Raw genomic sequence first — 17,449 nt, forward strand, 5'->3', positions numbered from 1 at the left:
CAGGAGTCTGTTTTTAGACTTAGATTTTTCATTCTTTCATGTCAGAAACAAGAACAATCTGAAATCAACATCAACCATGTTCTTCCACCACTATTCTTGGAGTTGCACCATCCTAATTATACCTGAATGTGGCCTGGCAAAGCCTGAAGGCTTTTTTTCTCCTCATTCATGTTTTCAAGCCTATGTTCCCTTTCCACCAAGGTACCTTCACCACAAAAAAACCCCACAACAGTTGAATTGTTCACATATGGTTAAAATTCATATATACTTGGAGGATTCCAATAGCTGGTGCCCTTCTAGTAACTCATATTTTTAAAAGAAGAGAGCAAGAAAAATATGAGTTCAATGTGACTGCACAGAGCTTGGCAAAGGGTTTGTTTTCAAAGGTCCAAATACTTTCTCCTGTCCCTAAATCAGTCACTTGCAGGAGAGCAAGGAAGATAAGAATGATATCTGAGAGAGGCTTAAGTAACCATTAAACATCAGGAGATTCAAGTAGAGAGCTGGGGCCAGGAGGATGTCAAAATACACATGGATATGCAAAAGTCTCCCCTGATGCAGAAGAAATTAATCAGGTAGAAGAAAATGCTATTATATAGACACTACATATACCGTTGAACCACCACAAGATCTACTACCACAAGTAGATCAGGTCTGATATAAAACCATTTTTAGATAGAAATATCAGGTTTGAGACTCCAATTTGGGGGTCAAAACATCTGATCTTTAAAAAAAAAAAAAACAAACAACAAAAAAACCAAACTCACTGTTTTTATTAGGTGAATGCAAACCACAAATTCGAACATTTTAGAATAAGCTTTAAATGTATGGAATAAAGGGGGTGCATTGCAGTACATTCAAAAGGAAGGAGCTGCCTGTGAGGATACAGAGGGACCAGGGAGAAGGTCTTAGAAATCCTTTTTCTTCTCCCTTCCCTATTCCTTTTGAGTTTTCTCTCTTTAGGTATTCCTTATTAATTCAAACACTCTATTTTTATTCCAGAAAAAACTTTGGTAGGTTGTCTTTGAGATGCTGACTTCCAGATCCATCTCAAAGCTCTGCTACACTCAATAGCCCATCAAACTTCATACCAGGGATAACAAAACAGGCTTTTTTTTTTTTTTTTCTATTAATGATTTGCTATCCAATATGTTGCAGCCACAAGCTTAAGAAGCAAAACCCATATTGCAGATGAAGCCCTAACACCACTGGCATCACCAGAAGAACCTGCATTTGTGTGGGAAGGATCTCACCCAGCATGATGTGACAATCACCCTTAAAATATGGCCAGAGGCATCTGTAGAAGAGGTAAAAAATATGTCTGAAGAAAATAAGACTGCATTTTTTTATGCCATGTTCATGGGGAAACAAAGAGAGAGACACTAAGAAAGGAACAGAAGGGTTTTAGAAAAGTGCTTGACCATCACTAGGAAATATTTCCTCACGGAAAAATTAAGGGTTTTTTTTTTTTTCCTGCACATAAAAGGTCTTGTAAGTGAACAGGGGAGTAAGTGGCCAAGCATGCTGTGTGTTGGTTTAAACCAACAAATCCTGAGAGCTGGATACCCCTGGGGACAGCTGCTTGCTCCAGCTATATATGGGGACAAGTTTTCTACCTGAGAGATAAAAATCACTGATTGTGTTTTGAGGTCCCACACATGTGTGCAGTTTTCTTTAAAGATTCAGGTTTCTGATCAAGCTTACTGGGAAATCTTCCAAGATTTGAAAACATTTTGTTTCAACTTACATCTAATAAAAAAAAACCAAAGCAGAATAAAATGCAGTTCTATTAATGGTTTTGAAATAAGAAGGCAGTAACAAAGACATAATAATAAATTATATGTATTTCTTCAATTGTATCAGGAGAGATGTTTTGCCTAAGTTTCATTCTGAATTTTCAGGGGAGAACGTTTTAATTCCTTCAGGAATAAGACAATTTAGTGGTTTTGAAGGAAACTATAGGAATTATAGAAGCTATGAGAATGTAACTGAATTTCACCAGATTATCTGCAAGAAGGTTTTTCCCCCTAAATTTCAATTGCCTCGTTCTTTTATTCTACATTTGTTTCATTGTAAAAGTGGCATTTTAAAATCAAAACCATTCTTTTTGTGACCAAAAGATAAAAAATAGGTAAACCATTCAACCTATTATGAGGTTACCAATAAATTCAGTCAGATGAAGAAAAGGCACTTTTTTTACAAATATGCTTTAAGGGGCGTTAGTGTCTGTACAGATGGGCATATTTCATGGGATAAATGCAGCAGATTTTCAGTCTCTTTGGAATATTTGGTTCACAATATCCTGATTTGTGCTGTGCAGCACCCATATTCTTGAAGAAATCCCTGCCAGCAAGTCCAGGTAAATTGGAGGAGGGGTGGGACACAATGTGGGCAGAGGAGATGAATTCCCCATCACCTCTCTCTGGATAATGGGTTGAATTGCAGCAGAATTTGCATTCTGTTGAATGAACACCTGATGGCAGCACGTTATAGCTTCAGTGGAGCTCAGGCTATTTAAAAATTCCAGCCTGCTCAGGGTTATTTTTAAAAAAGCAAAAAAAAACCAAGTGACCGAGCTGTGCTGGCTCCTGGCTGTGCCCCCGCAGAGCCCTGGAGATGGTTGGGATGTGCTTGGAAGGTCAAACTCCCTCCTTATCTGAGGGTGCTGCTCAATCTCTACATGCTCTTCAGGAGCTTCTGCCAGCATCCAAAGTGGCCAAAGGAATGTAGTATTATTGGCTTCAAAGATTCAGTCCCCAAAACGCCAGTTTTTTCCAGTCTCTGCTGGCATCCAGCTGCAGAAGGCTCTGCCAGATGTTAACAATGTTCTTGTTTCAAGTCAGAGGTTAGGTTGGACCAAACCAGTCCAGTACCTGGAGGGGCTACAGGAAAGCCAGAGAGGGGCTTTTTACAAGCGCATGTAGCAATAGAACAAGGGGGAGTGGTTTCGAGATGAAAGAGGGGAGATTTAAATTACCTATTAGGGAGAAATTCTTTCCTGTGAGGGTGCTGAGCCCCTGGCCCAGGTTGCCAGAGAAGCTGTGGCTGCCCCATCACTGGATGTATTCAAGGCCAGGTGGGATGGGGCTGGAAGAAACCTGGTCTAGGGAGAGGTGTCCCTGCCCAGGGCAGGCAGGATGGAATTAGATGACCCTCAAAGTACTTTCAAACCCAAACCACTCTGTGATTCTATAACCTCCAGACTTCCTTTCCAATGAATATTTCTAGGATTTGTATGGTTTAGAGGTAGATACATAGGAATATTGATAATTTAGCTCCTTTCTCCAGGCAGAAAATGTAATATTTCAAACTGGTAACACAGTGCAGGTCACAGCACTGCACTTCCTTTACATGCATCTAAATACAGCAAACCACACCAAATTAATGCATCATTTTCACCACAGTGCTGATCATATAAGTGCTGACCACTTCTGATCATCTTGCCTTGGCATCACCACATGTAGAGGGGTGTTCCTAAATCCCATCCTTGACCCCTCAAGCACACACTCAGCACCTAAAATTTGCCCACTGGAAAATTTATTAAGGGTTTGCCTGGTGCCTGAAGGTTGCCCTTGATATATGTATTTTATATGCAAGTTAGAGGCTGACACTGAGACCTACTCACTGCATCAGTGAGCCCATTAGCTGCTGTCACTTGGCATCTGGGACTGAAATCATACAATGGTTTAATACTGAAAAAACATCAGTTTGGTTGTTAGCAGCAATAGTTAGTTGCTACACATCCCTAAACTTGCATCAACCCTGAATTTTGCAACTGGTAAGTTCTGTAATGTGCATATATAATACCTTAGTTTCTTGCCACCATCTGCTATTTTAGCTTTTAGGAGATATCCTTCTTTCTCCACTACCTGCAAGAAATAAATAAAAAAAAATCATATCATAATCATAGAATTTATTCAGATGAACATATCCACTTAGTACACTTAGTGTAAGAGTCTGCATCTAGCTAATACTGAGAGGGTATTTTGAGTCATGAGTTTACTCACCTATCCTGATACATTCAGTTCTTTTGAAAGTACACAAACAACATTTAAAGTCAATCAGTACAGATTTAAGCTTGAATAAAACCCAAATAACATTCTGCTGGTTGATTTAGAAGAAATTTATTCTAATGCAAGCAAAATTTCTAGCTATAGGTTAAAAAAAAAATATTTCTAAATATATTGCAAGTAAATTATACCAAAGAATCATTGCATACACTGCATTTCATTAACACCAGACTTCTGTAGAACCCTCCTGCTTCTTATATTCTCAAGAGTCATGTTTAGAGGTAACTAGTGTCAGAGAAACATCAAATAACTCCACAACAGATAAAGTTACGTTGCTTTTGTAGGTGTCAAATTCTGAACAGAAGATTCTAAACCAGGAAGATGCTAAAGGGCATCATGCTTTTTTGTGGTGCTGCTTTTCACATAAGGGCAGGAACTGGGGCAGGAACCCCTCAGGTCACACTTCCCTGGAGTGTCTGCATCCATGTGCAGGGAGAACTTGTCCTCAAGGTTCCAACTGAACTGTTTCAGAGTAGAGGAACACACCAAGCTGAGCAGTTGTCAGCTCACAACATGTGACCTGCAACTAGAATCATCACCAGGGAAAGCATTTTCAAAAATACACCCAAAAAGGCCAAGCCCTTGGCTATCACCTCTAAAAAGAAGTATGTGATGTTAGCAGCCTGTAGAACCTCTGTAGATCCCATACTCTGCTCCTGCTGAGACCTGATCCCTTCCTTGTGGTGTGAGAGCAGCTGAAGGACTCTGCTGATGTACACAAAGCTGCAACCCTGGCTGCAGGGTATCCAGGTTGCACTTGAGTGATGGGAGAAGTGAAGCAAGCCCTAGGCTTGGTCTTCTGTTTTCATTTCTCCCTCTTTATTCACATTCCTTTGCATTTCTGCACACATTTTCCCTAAGCCCAAGGCCCTCCCAGACACTTGGTTCTCTATGATCTGCTGAAAGATCCCTTGCATATCTGTGAGATCCAGCTTCGGATGAGGTGGCTTTTGGGCTACACAGATTTATTTTGAGAACTTAAAAACTAAACAAAACAAGATGACTGGTCTTCAGCCAGACCCATTGACCTGCCATCTCATCAGATCAAATAAGCTAAGGACATCCCAGCTCTACCACTAATGGGAAAAGAAGCAAAAGTGTGATTCAGAGCATGTCTGCTTTCCCTTTCAAACACTCCTGAGGACAGGATGCTGTAACTCCACATCATCTCCACAGCAAATTGTGTCACAAGGTGATTTTGCAACAATTCCAGTACAATTTTCCCATCTGCAAAGCCATTAAATAGCAATGAAACATGCTTGAACATGCAACATAAGGACTTTTAAAGCAAACATCTTACTTTGATTGTAGAAAATAGCATTCTGTTAACAATGTAATATGTTTAACTATTTCCTTAGATGATTTTCTGTTGCTGGTAAACAGCATCTAATGAAATACATACTGTAGACACAGCTGTTTGTACTGATGAAAAGGTCTATAGGTCTGTGGACAACAATTTAGGTGACATTCTCAAATGGGTGCATGAGGGTTATTGTCTGCATTTTTTATAATTTGTACTTATCTCATGCAAATTCCTGTCATGCATATCATTTCCATAGAAAATCCAGAGAGAAAGTATGTGGGGATTATCGTGCAGAGTTGTGTCACTATTGATCTAGTGATGGATGGGTGAATTATTTGAGCTAAAATAAGACTTAATCCTCATCTCTACCTACTATTTTTTTTTTCTGTTTTAAAAAAATCAAACTCGTTTTACATCTCTCAGTATTTTTCTAACCCTTCTAACCCTTCATTTTTGTAGCATAAAACTTCTGGTGCTTGGCCAGGGCCAGAGATGCCAAATAACATATGAGAATGGTTGTTCTTTTTAATAGTTCTATCCATCTGGAAGCAGAAATTGGGAGGAGCATTGGCTAAAAATTCAATCTGTTGATTGCGTCTCTGAATCAGACCCAAAATCTCATGCTTTTAAAGTTTACCAACCACTCATCCCAAACCGTTATTTTAACTAATCCAAGACTAAAGGCAAACAGTTTTCAACATCAGATCTGAATCACCCCTTTCTCATATTTTGGGAAGTAAAAATTGGGTGTGCTTCCAGCTGAAAATGTTGCTGCTCAGTCATATTTTCCTTATATTTGTCTTGAGCTAGAACATCAAATCCAGTAACAAATGCTGGGCATACAAAATATGCTGATTTAAATTTCATAGCTCAAACTCACCATTTGTTTTAAGTTAAACAGCTCAAAAGTACAAGATCTTCAATTCATTTGAGACCTCTCCATGCTAAGCAAAGTAACTTTCATATGTATTGCTTTAACTGAATTAATAAAGGTGCTCTCATTTTCTCTTTCCTTTTTTTTTTTTTTTGTTTTTAATAGCATGGTCTTCATTAATTGATAATGTACAGAGGTTTCTCTATAATTAGTATAAAGGACATTAAGGAAATACAAAGCATCTTTGCCACAAAGACATATAAGAGGATTTCTAGAATGACCCAAATATTTTCATAACCTCTCTTTAAGGTATTATAGCCCCTTTTCTGTTCTACTTGTTTTCAAGAAAACACTTCCAAAACAGCTCAGGATCAATTTAAAATACTTCCCTAAATGCATGATATTAGATTAAAAAGAATACCAAATATATCCTAATGATATGCTGTTGTTTCTGTCTCAATAAATATCATCATTTGTTGTTAAGATGTGCCCTTCCTGAACCTTTTCAACATATGGAACATGAGAAAATGACCCAAAATGCCCTGAGGAACAGCATAGAGATAACAAAATGGAATTATTGTGTGGGGTTTTGTGTCTGAACTTTTTTGGGGGGTTGTTTTTCCATTTGGTTTTTGGTTTTGTTTTTTAATTTGCTTTTTAGAAGAATATTAAAGATGAAGGAATGTGTATGTGTAAATATTTGAGTTTGTAAATAATAGTAAAATATATTCTTATGAGCTGCTAGTGTTAGCAACTGTAAGGAAAAGTAATGACTACATAGGTTCTATCTTAATTAGAATAATTCAAAGCTTCTGAATCTACCAAATCCTAAAAAGTTTCTGTTGGTAAAAGTATCACTGATGCCAACATTGCTTTGATGATTCTATATTTGCATCTGAATTTTCTTTTCATAAAAACAAAAAAAACCCCACACCACTACCCTTTTATTCCCCCTTTTTTATTCCTCCTTGAGTCTTTAAATGTCAAGGAAAAGTTTGCTAAATTTCAGGTCCCTTCCAACCTAGGTCATTCTGTTATTCTCTGATCACTTATTAAAAAGCATCTTAATACTAAAACCATGTTAATATGGGCAAAACCATTGTCACATTCCTTTACACCAGGTATCAATAGTGATGAAACATCAGCATAGTACAACTCAATGAAGAGCATGCCAAGCTATATAAATTGTTTTCATATCTCTTAAAATTATTCTTTTTGTTGATTAATCAAAATCCCTCAAATCCCTTAACATCTTGAGGCATCCAAAGCCTCATGTATTTATTCTTTAGTAAAGTGTGTGTAACATTTATATTATAAACATTTAAAATAACAGGGATTATTTATCATTTCTATGGAGCAATTCCTTACCATGTGGTCCGGGGTACTAATGATGTCTGCAAGTGTCAGGTTGTGCTGGGAGTGATTTCTTCTGTGACGACTTATCTAAAAAAGAAAATAATTCAAGGATTTAAGTTCAAATAGGACTTAAAGACACGTAGATCAAGGTGGACCAAGGAATTTCATGACCAGGCATGCACAGCATGCACCGGATGGAGTTTTGGAACACTGACTTCTTTCAGTACTGAATTTCTGTGAAAATTGTGGTGTTCCTCTGAAACCTGTGTTTTGGAAACATAGTTACTAAATCCTAAACATGTAAAAAATGTGGGCTTTTGTTAGCAGATTTACCTAAAAATTAACCAATGAATAAAACCATTTGAAATTATGACTTTTCCATCAGGAATCACCAAAACCTGCTTAACTGGCTGGGTGCTCTGAAACCTATTTTATAGAACTGGGAAAGATGCTAATTATAACCTTCAGGCCACAAAACAAGTCAATGAAAACCTAGAAAATAAGTAGGAAAAAAATACATCTGACATGCTTAAACTGCTTTAGAGGTTATTTCTAAACTCTCCGTGACTGGAAGGCTACAGCAGTGCTGGACTCTGATTCTATGACTGTTCTCAAGGACTCTGTCCTTCATTTCCTCCAGTTCCCTCATTTCCATGAGGAAGGCAGCCTAACCATCTGGTCTTAACTCTGGAAAATTATTAGATTATATTATACCAGGAATAACAAAGACTAAATAAAAGCTGCAGCACGAACCAAGGGGTTTGGCAGAGCTCAGCAGCATTTTGCTTCCTTGCAAATCTGCAACAAAGAACAGGTCACCCAAAAGCTTGTGCATGTGTAGAGATATTAAAAACTTTTACTGTTTATAATTTGGAGTTGGTATCCTGTAAAATGCAGTGATTATCTTTCTCTCTTAACTGTAGCCAAAAAGCAAACAACAAAATATATTCTCAGCTAGTTTCCACTGCATCCATCATAATGCATTCTCTTTTTCCCTATTAAAGCAGAGTTAACCAAAAGTCATAATGTATTCTGTTTATATTTAAGCATCTGAATATAGAAAATGTTCTTAATTAATCCAGAGGGCCACACTCAAAAAAACAGTTAAACATATTATGATCCCATATTTTTTCTCTGCACGTTGCTCTCATGTTTATTTGTAAGCACTAACGTTTTTAAGCCTTGAAATCTATATCCTAGATATTGCTCTACTCTCCCAGTCAGAGCTAATGAGCTTAATGAATTACCAGTTCTAAATTTAATACAAACATTTCAAAGAAAGAGATAAAACATTCTTCACAATTCAAAAGTTTCTCTGACCTATTTCTGAAGAATATCACTTAACAATTTCATTAAGGGTGAGTAACAGCTGGTGACATGGCTGTGTCCTAAAGTGTTTTTCTCCCTTAATATTCTGCATCTTAAGCAATCGAGCTTTCATAAGAAATACTTTAGTTAGTGGCAGTCCCTCCTTTGGGGAGAAAAAAAATGTCAGACCACATTTTCTGTATTTTGCAATCTTGTTTTCAGGAGTGTCATGTTCCTGTTTTATTAGCATGTAGGGTAAACAAGAATGATTTGCTGATGCTATTGAGAGAACTTCTAAGATTACAGTCTTTCTATTTAGATTTTGGATGGAACTTAATATTAATGCAGGCAGAGGCATGTATATAAATTCAAAATAAATTAATTCCATTTATCTTTACTGTTCAACAACACTGAAGGTTCTATAGTGCTCAAGACATAACTAAACTATTCAGGTCTAGATCAGAGAAAGTCTTTCTTAGCCAGATCTCTCACTCTAATTATTCCATAACACACAACAGAGCATATTGCCAAGTGATGCTTTCTAAAATATATTCTTCCCTCCTCCAAATTAAATAACAAGGCACACCACTACTCTGCATTACCTATTTTAACATTCAGCTGCTCTCTCCAGGAATCCTGTGTCTGCTGGGGGCCCTCTGTGCAACTTTGTGAAGTGCTCAGCACTGATCAGAGCTTTCAGTCAGGTCTTTGGTTCAGCCATCAGAGCATTAGCAAAAGAAAACCCCATGGTTGGTACATGCTAAAAAGACTCTCTCAGAAGCACAAAATCCATCCACAACCAAATGAAGAAAGGAGTTAGTAAAAAAGTATTATTTTAGTACTAGCACCTTGTTAGTAGTAATACAGTAAAGAGACAATAGCAAACTTTCCAGGAATGTGAAAGGACAATAATATTAAACTCCAATTATAGATGCTATGTCCTTTGAAAAGCTATTTCTGCTTTGCTTACAACAAAGATTACATCAGGATGTGTGCAAGTAGAAAAGTTCCCTCTTACCTGCTTATTTAATGTGATACTCTTGCTAAAAAAGACTTTCTCTTATATAGCAAAACCAAAAGAAAACAACATTACTTTGTAGCCCAGAAATGAGCAATTTCATGCAAGAAAATCCCAAAGTCCAAATCTAGTTACAGAAACACAACAAAAATCCACAGCTATGTAAGGCAAGATCCAGCTCTTCTGGAAAAAACACCTCAAATATTTGGGTTACAAATGGAATCAATGAAAACTTCAGCAAAGTTCTTCATCATTTCTACCAGCCTTTTAGTTTAGGAATGGAATTTTAAAAAACAACAACAACAACGAAAAACAAAAACACACACACAAAAAAACCCCCAAAAAACCCAACCAAAAACCAAAAACAAAACAAAAAACCAAAAAAACCCCCCGCTGAAAACAGCTTGACCAAAAAACCTCAATAAAACCAGATGCTATTTATTCTTTAATAAGATTGATTTTACAGAATTTCAGCAGGCCTCATACAAACTTGTTCTTAAATTAACTCAGCAGTATTTGAAAGTAGGTCATATCACTTGCTTTCTGACATACTAATTTCAGTCTTAAAATGTCCTTAGCAGTAGAACCTGTAGCAGTCAATATACTCATCTTTCCACAGACTCACAATTTTCAGTGCTTTACCAAAATATTCAGAGGGAAAAGTGCTCAATTACTTTCATTCTCCTTTCAGTTTTTAATAGCCCATAAAGGAGATGTTTTGAGATGATTTTTTTTTTTCCTCCATAGTTTAGTTTGATTACCCTAATAAGCTGCAGGAAAACCTAAATAATATCTGTCACAAGTCCTCTACCTCACCTCCCAGGGTATGACGAGAGGCAAAGATTTACAGGAGAAGTTCGTGAGTTCCCTTTTTGGGAAAGGCAGCTTATCAGCAGTTTTCTGATTTGATGAACATTCTTCAGTCAGCAACAATGTCACCTGCAGCATTAAAAATCCACTCTGTGAGCGCTTGCAAGTCTGTGGGCAAGTCTGGTTTTGTTAAATTCAGCCTCAGCATCCCCCCCACCCCTCCCCTTCCCTTAGCTAAAGGGTATCCATCTCCTACCCAGAGTCATTCTAGCATCCAAGCACTCATCTATCATCATAGTTTCCACAAAGGCAAAGCCTCCATGCCTGGTATCCCAGTGCAAAGGGACAACCATCTGACAATTGCTGCTTTAACACTGATGAAGTAAAATACTTGATGTTTAATTTCACTTCTTCCTATATTCCCGTTTGTTCTTGATATTCCCCCTCGTTTTGGAGGAATTAATCACAACTAACCCATTGCTACATTCAAATAGTGTGGCACTGATTTAAAAAGAGACTCAGAGGACTGACTTGGATTTTATTTCCCATTAAGAGCACTCTTCTGACCTAATTCAGCCAGGCAAGGACAAGCTTGCTTACTTCTTTTTTATTTCAGCCAAACCTAACAAAACCAACTAGCTCTTCTCAAAAGGCCCAGGCAGGCATCTCTGGTGCAAAGTACAGTGAATTATCTCCTGAAAAATTATTCTGAATTCACTTGTATCCTTAAATAATAAAGATAATGGCAAGACCTTTCTAGCTGGTATCCAGGATTATCAAGTTGAGACACTGAAACAGGCTGTCCAGAGAACCTGTGGATGGCCCCTCCCTGGAAGTGAGGATCTTAAAGGTCCCTTCCAACCCAAACCATTCTATGATTTTGTGACATTATTCACCACAGGTGACCCACAAATGTCACCTGTAAGAAGCCTAGAAAGACCAGAGTCTACTCAAACAAGCAGCCTCCAATGCAGCAGAACTCTGCTTTAGAGAAGAAACCCTGGAAAGATGTCTACCTGCTATTTTCTCCATCACTCACTGAAGTATTCCAAAGATAAGATTCTCAAGGAGGTTTTGTAGAGTTCCTACCAAAAGATATCACCTTGTTCATGCTTTCACTTTTCTTTTTACAGGCCTAGTTATTGTTTTCTTTCATCCTACACACACTGCAATCATGTATGTTGAGATCCCTTTATATATACCCAAAACAGGAGAGAAAACCCCCACTGTCAAGAGCTTTCTCCTGCATGTTGCTCTGCTCTGGACCTGATCCAGCAAAGCACTCTTCAATGGACTTAAGTGTTTTCCTGGATCAGGGCCAGAACACTCCATTCTTTATAGGATCGAACTTACCAGTGGCAGCTTGAAAGTTGGCAATAAAAGTATAAACCAGTCACAGAAACTTCTGTGGAAAGCCATTCCCTTCAGCTGAGAAGGAAGGGTGATACCTGATTTGGTGACATCTGTCATCATTTTGTTCCCAGTCACTCCCCTGCTGCAGTGAACAGCTCATAACTGCTTAGATAGAAAAACTTAACAGAAATGTACTGAAGTATTCCTTAATGGCCTCATCCCTTGAAAGATACCTAGGTGATGGCAAGAGAAAGGAAAATCCTGTAACGTTACACTCACTGCTGTGCTCCAAACAATTTTTGTTTTAAAGATCCTGTCTTAGCCTGGCAAGTCTGCCATTACCCACAAAAATTATTTGGGAGTAGTTCTACTTTAATATGGTTTCTCTTCTGCTGTTAAAGACATTGAGAAAATCCCATGGGGCTTCCCAGAGATGCTCCTTTGTGATCCCAGCAGATGATGGGTTCTGGTCCAACATTAAGAAATGGAGGCTGTGAAGGAACATCAGGAGAAACCTCTTTCCCCTCAACCTGCTTGTGCAGATGCTCTCAGTGTTAGAGATGTGCAAGAGCTCAACCCAAGGCCCCACGCAGCCCCAGGGAAAGCTCCCTGTGTCCCAGCAGCCATGGTCATGGATTCTCCAACCCCATCTTCCACAGGGTTTTTGTTTTCCTATTTTGTCTTCCTTACCTATCTCAAATAGATTTCTTCAGATGAAAAGGAAATGGAGACTCCAAGGCAGCACAACGTGATGTCAGCTCTGCTTTGGGATTTTCTTTTGTTTTCCAAGTCTTGTAGACAGAAAGTGAGAGGCACGAAGAACAGTTTCATTCCTTCCCCCACCAGCCCTCATTTTCTCCTCACCTTCCATCCCTAGGCCCCCCAAAATTGTTACTATACAGGTGACCAAAAGCTCTGCTGGGGAATAGGATCTTACACGGATGGAGCTTTTGTGCGCTGGCTGCGGACCAGATAATCTCTCTATGCATCATTTACTAGGAAAACCACTTCACAGTCCTTACAGGCTTGAGTTGGTTACATATGACATGCTCTCAACAGAATCTGCAGGCTAAAGTCAGTGGGAGGCAAAAAAATAAAGCAAGCAGGATTGTGTTGCATTCCCCTGCACCCTGGAGCACCCTGCCCGCTCCATTCAGTTCAGCTCTCCCGAGCCTCTGAAAATAATGATAATGGTTTTACTTCCCTTCACCTCTCCCCCCCTTATAAATCAGACTCCTAGAGACCTTTCCCACAGTGCAAGGGGCCAGTGCTGGGAAGGCAGGTATTTTTTATCAAGAACTTGCTGCAGACCAGCACCATGACACTTGTACTCCAGGAATACCTCCAGTTACTCAGCCTTTTCATTCATGAAATCAGAACAAAACAATTATTCAGATCCTAGTTTAAATTTCAGCCAGCGTGTTAAGATGAACTAATTCTCCATGATCAGAGACCTAATAATCATGAGTTTAATTACAAAACATGGTTTGGTTGAAACAATGTCATCTTCCTTCTCAAAATAGAGGGGGAGATCCTCCAAACTGATATAACCAGTGTGGGCCAATATTTTACCTCCAAGGGTAAACCTACATCAGGCACTAGGTACTTTTCTCCATGAATGGCTTGCTCTTTTCCAGAAGCAGATTTTCCCTAGAGTGGGAGCCCTTTTGTTCCTCTCTTGCTACTCAAATGGACTTTGAAATGTGTCCAACTGATCCTTGCTTTGAGGGAGTCCCAGCTGATGTAGTTGGCTTCACTTTTAGCCTTTTCAAGAGCAGGAGATCTGCCAAAACCCTATGTGGAAGAGAAGGCAGCCACAAAAATATTCTTACCATCCATATAAGTTTGAGAAATCCTAAAGCTGCTCTAAATTTGGCCACAGGTTGCTTAGATTCATGTACCTGGGGATCAAACTAGCACAAAAGGCACCAACAGCTGCGTTGCCTCTAATCCTCAGGGTTTCCAACTGGAAATCAAACTGGAACCTGGTCTCAAAACTTCAATATGCTTTAATTGTATTAAATACACTACTCATTGATCCAAGAAAACATTTAAAGTGAGGCTTTTTGTATTATTTGTCCTAGCCTTTTCTGTTACAGCCTGTAATACAGAAAAAAACACAGCAATGTGCACACTGTGACAGCATTCATCTAGCCATACAGAAAAATATATTTTAAAATATATTGAAAACTCTTTTTTTCATTCATAATGCAGTTGTTACATTTGGTTTATAAGCTTCTGTGTGTTCTGTAGTAAAATTACAGATGAGCTGTGCACCAATGATGGAGGGAGTATGAAGTGAAAACAGCAGGAACAAAAATGCAATAGACATCACTATTTCAGTGGTCTTTGACATCTACATCTGCAAGAGTGTGTTCTTTGATCTTATGTCTATAAAAGGTAAAAATCAAAGTTCATACAAAGAGAAATGAGAGATTATCTTTTCATGTCCCCTTTGGATCTTAAGAAAAACAACAATTATGACAACTCGGCTGTAACAGCAAACTGTGTCAGCAACTCTGACCTAAAATTGCACCCAGAACATTACACTCAGGGTGGGGAGCAAACAAAAAGAAAAAAAAAATCATTAAAACATAGTAAGTAAGTGTGGAAAAAAAAAAAAATCCCAAAGAATTGCCTGTACAAAATCACATCCAGCACATACACTACAAATAAAATTCATTGAAAAGCTTGGTCTCTCCTGAAAGGGCAGTCTTAGCAGAAAGAGCATAATTAGCATTGATGTCACACTCCTGAAAGTCATCAGATACTGTATACCACGCAAATAGCCTTGTATAACATATTATTAATATTCCTAGACAAATGCTGGGTCCTCTCTAATGAACTGTTAGCACATCTCTTTATCCTGCCTACTTAATCCTTTCTCTCGGATTTAAACAAGCCAAAAACTCACCTTATGCTACTGCAGAAGCAATTTTTATTTTTTGAAGGTTAATCCAACTCAGCAGGATTTAGGGATGGCACTTTTGCTTGGTCGTAGGCATGTTGGCTCAGGCCAGACAGCTGTTTGGACATTCTCCACTGGGAATCTTGCCCTCAACACCCCCAGTTGATGCACATACATGGTCTACTGGCTGCCTACTTCCATGCCCATCTGTTCAGATGGCATGGTGCCCACTCACAAGTTCGCTGGATCCTTGCCCTTAGTGTGTAGATGCCAGGCAATGATGGGCTTAGATGGGCAGCTTGTAAAATACTGAAAAGTGATCATTTTTTTTCCTGTAGGAAGTCCTTCCTCTGTGATAGCACTGAAGCATGGACACCACATGCTCCCCTACACTTAATAACACCTGTGGACGTATCCGTGCCAGGAGTGGAAAGAGGGAGGGGGGTGTGTGTGGGGGGCCACTGGGGGCAAAAAAACCCCAAAATGGAATGATATAAGGAAATTGCAAAGATTCCTCTGTAAGAATGTGCTTGGCATTGTCAAGGGCAGGGGAGGGATGAGTGGGATAACTTGAAACAACTGGCTGAAGCATCAGAGCAGCATAGCCATGGCCACACACACCAGAGCACAGCCCAGTTTCCCCCACTTCCCTGGCCAGCCTGCTGCCCAGACCCAGCTTAGCTTAAAACTACCTTGGGCACCACACAGCACTTGGTGGAATCAATGGTGGGTCACACAGAAAGCAGTGGCAACCAAATCCAGACCTGTCTAAGCCTGATTACCTTCAACACACATTCCATATATACCACACAGCAGGAAATATTCCCTGGCAAACACTGGCACCAGAAAAAGTAGAGCAAAAGAAGTTGTTTTAGCAAAGAGCCATTTTAATTTGTGTCACTGACCTTTGAAATAATGATGGAGAAAACCTACTTGATAAACAAGGGATCCTTTCCATAAAAATTAGTTGAAAAGATAAGTTCTTTTTTTTTTTTTTTTTTTTTTTTTTTGAGTCCAAAAGCCAACCTCATTGCCGACATTTTAGGACAAAGCAGTGATGTTGAAATTAAACTATAGTTTTCTTCCCAGATTGATTAACAGCAAATCAACACACAATAATTTTATTACTTTAATAATAAGCTACCCAAGAAATTAATACATTAACTATTCCAAAATAATATTTTCGATTAAGATGTTAACAATATATATTTGAACAACTTAGTATATGCATATAAGGCTCATGGTATTTTTACAGACTGCTCATAACTCTTTAGCCATCCTCCATACACTGTGTGGGAGTCATTAGAACAGTTACATGCTAAAGCTTCTGCTCTTTGATTAGATGAATGAAACGTTTAAAAAGAATAAAGAGGAAAATCAGGGAGATCTCTGCAGCAGAAATTATTTCCAACAGAGTCTTCCAGGACTCGTCCTTTTGCCAACGCTCTGGTGAACAAACTATCCCACCTACAAACACTCATGGAAAACTAATAAAAAGAGTTGCAAATACCCATGAAACATGTTCACAAAATTATTCTAACAAGTGTTTTGTGGTTTTTTTCTCCCCTTTTCAGGGCACACCCCAATACTGCTCTAACAATTACGGATGCTTGCTTGCAGGCTTGAAGAAAGATACAGAAGCTGTAGCATGGCTGGGTCTGCAACCTGGCTTGGGGCTCTCATCTAGTCAGCAGTGGAAGCTTGTGCTTGAAGGCACATTTTAGCTGCATCTAAGTTAGCTTTTACTCTGGGGTGACTGGATCTGAGCATGCTGTCCTTACCCTAGAGAACTGTTTGCTACATGGAGACATCAGCCTTGCCTTTGAGCATGCTCTGCTGCATCACTCATGGGTGACTACTTGATCTGTTTTGGTCTGGACATATTGTCAAAATGCTGGGTCCAAGTTTCACAGGAGCTGAGCTGAAAAAATCCTGGCTCCAGAAGGAAATTAGATTTGTAAGGAATGAAAACCAAAAAAAAGGTTGGTATGAGCATCCAGTGACAAAAAAAAATCAAAGAACCCAAATAAAAGCTATTTTGCTCCAACTTCCAAACTTCATTCAGCTTCTTTAATCTGAAGGGGGAAAAATAGTAAGACTACCTCCTTTCTAACTTCTAGGTTGCTTATTCCAGACAAACACTGGCTTTTACAATGAAAGTCCTTTGGTTTTGTCAGTGCAGGAATTTTCACAAAGTACATTGTTAATGTGGTTGGAAGGAATATCTTCTAACACAGGTCACAACTGACAACCCCATAGCTACATCTTACTATAAGTATTCAAAGACCAAAATTAGAGACTGCAACACAGACCCACTTGGATACCTGTCAGATTGATAACACCTAGAGGGCCATCTAAATCTTGCCCTTGCTCCTCCTTTTCCTCCTTTCCTTTGCACTAAAGCTGAGTAAGCTTGTGAGTGCTTTTTTTCCAGCCCTGTTTTCTCTGT

General features: G+C 38.9%; 1 protein-coding gene across 1 annotated transcript in view; it reads right to left on the bottom strand.

The window, feature by feature from the left end:
* The window catches only part of ARHGAP15 (Rho GTPase activating protein 15), a 310,817-nt gene that overhangs the window by 273,213 nt on the left and 20,155 nt on the right, over positions 1 to 17,449 (bottom strand). Inside the window, exons 2-3 of the mRNA XM_008494359.2 lie at positions 7,616 to 7,690; positions 3,808 to 3,869 (exon numbers count right to left, since the gene is read on the bottom strand). Coding sequence (XP_008492581.1) covers positions 3,808 to 3,869; positions 7,616 to 7,690 — 137 coding nt within the window. The remainder of the gene's footprint in view (positions 1 to 3,807; positions 3,870 to 7,615; positions 7,691 to 17,449) is intronic.

The sequence above is a fragment of the Calypte anna genome, chromosome 7 (assembly GCF_003957555.1).
Source record: "Calypte anna isolate BGI_N300 chromosome 7, bCalAnn1_v1.p, whole genome shotgun sequence".
In the NCBI taxonomy this organism is placed as follows: Eukaryota; Metazoa; Chordata; class Aves; order Apodiformes; family Trochilidae; genus Calypte; species Calypte anna.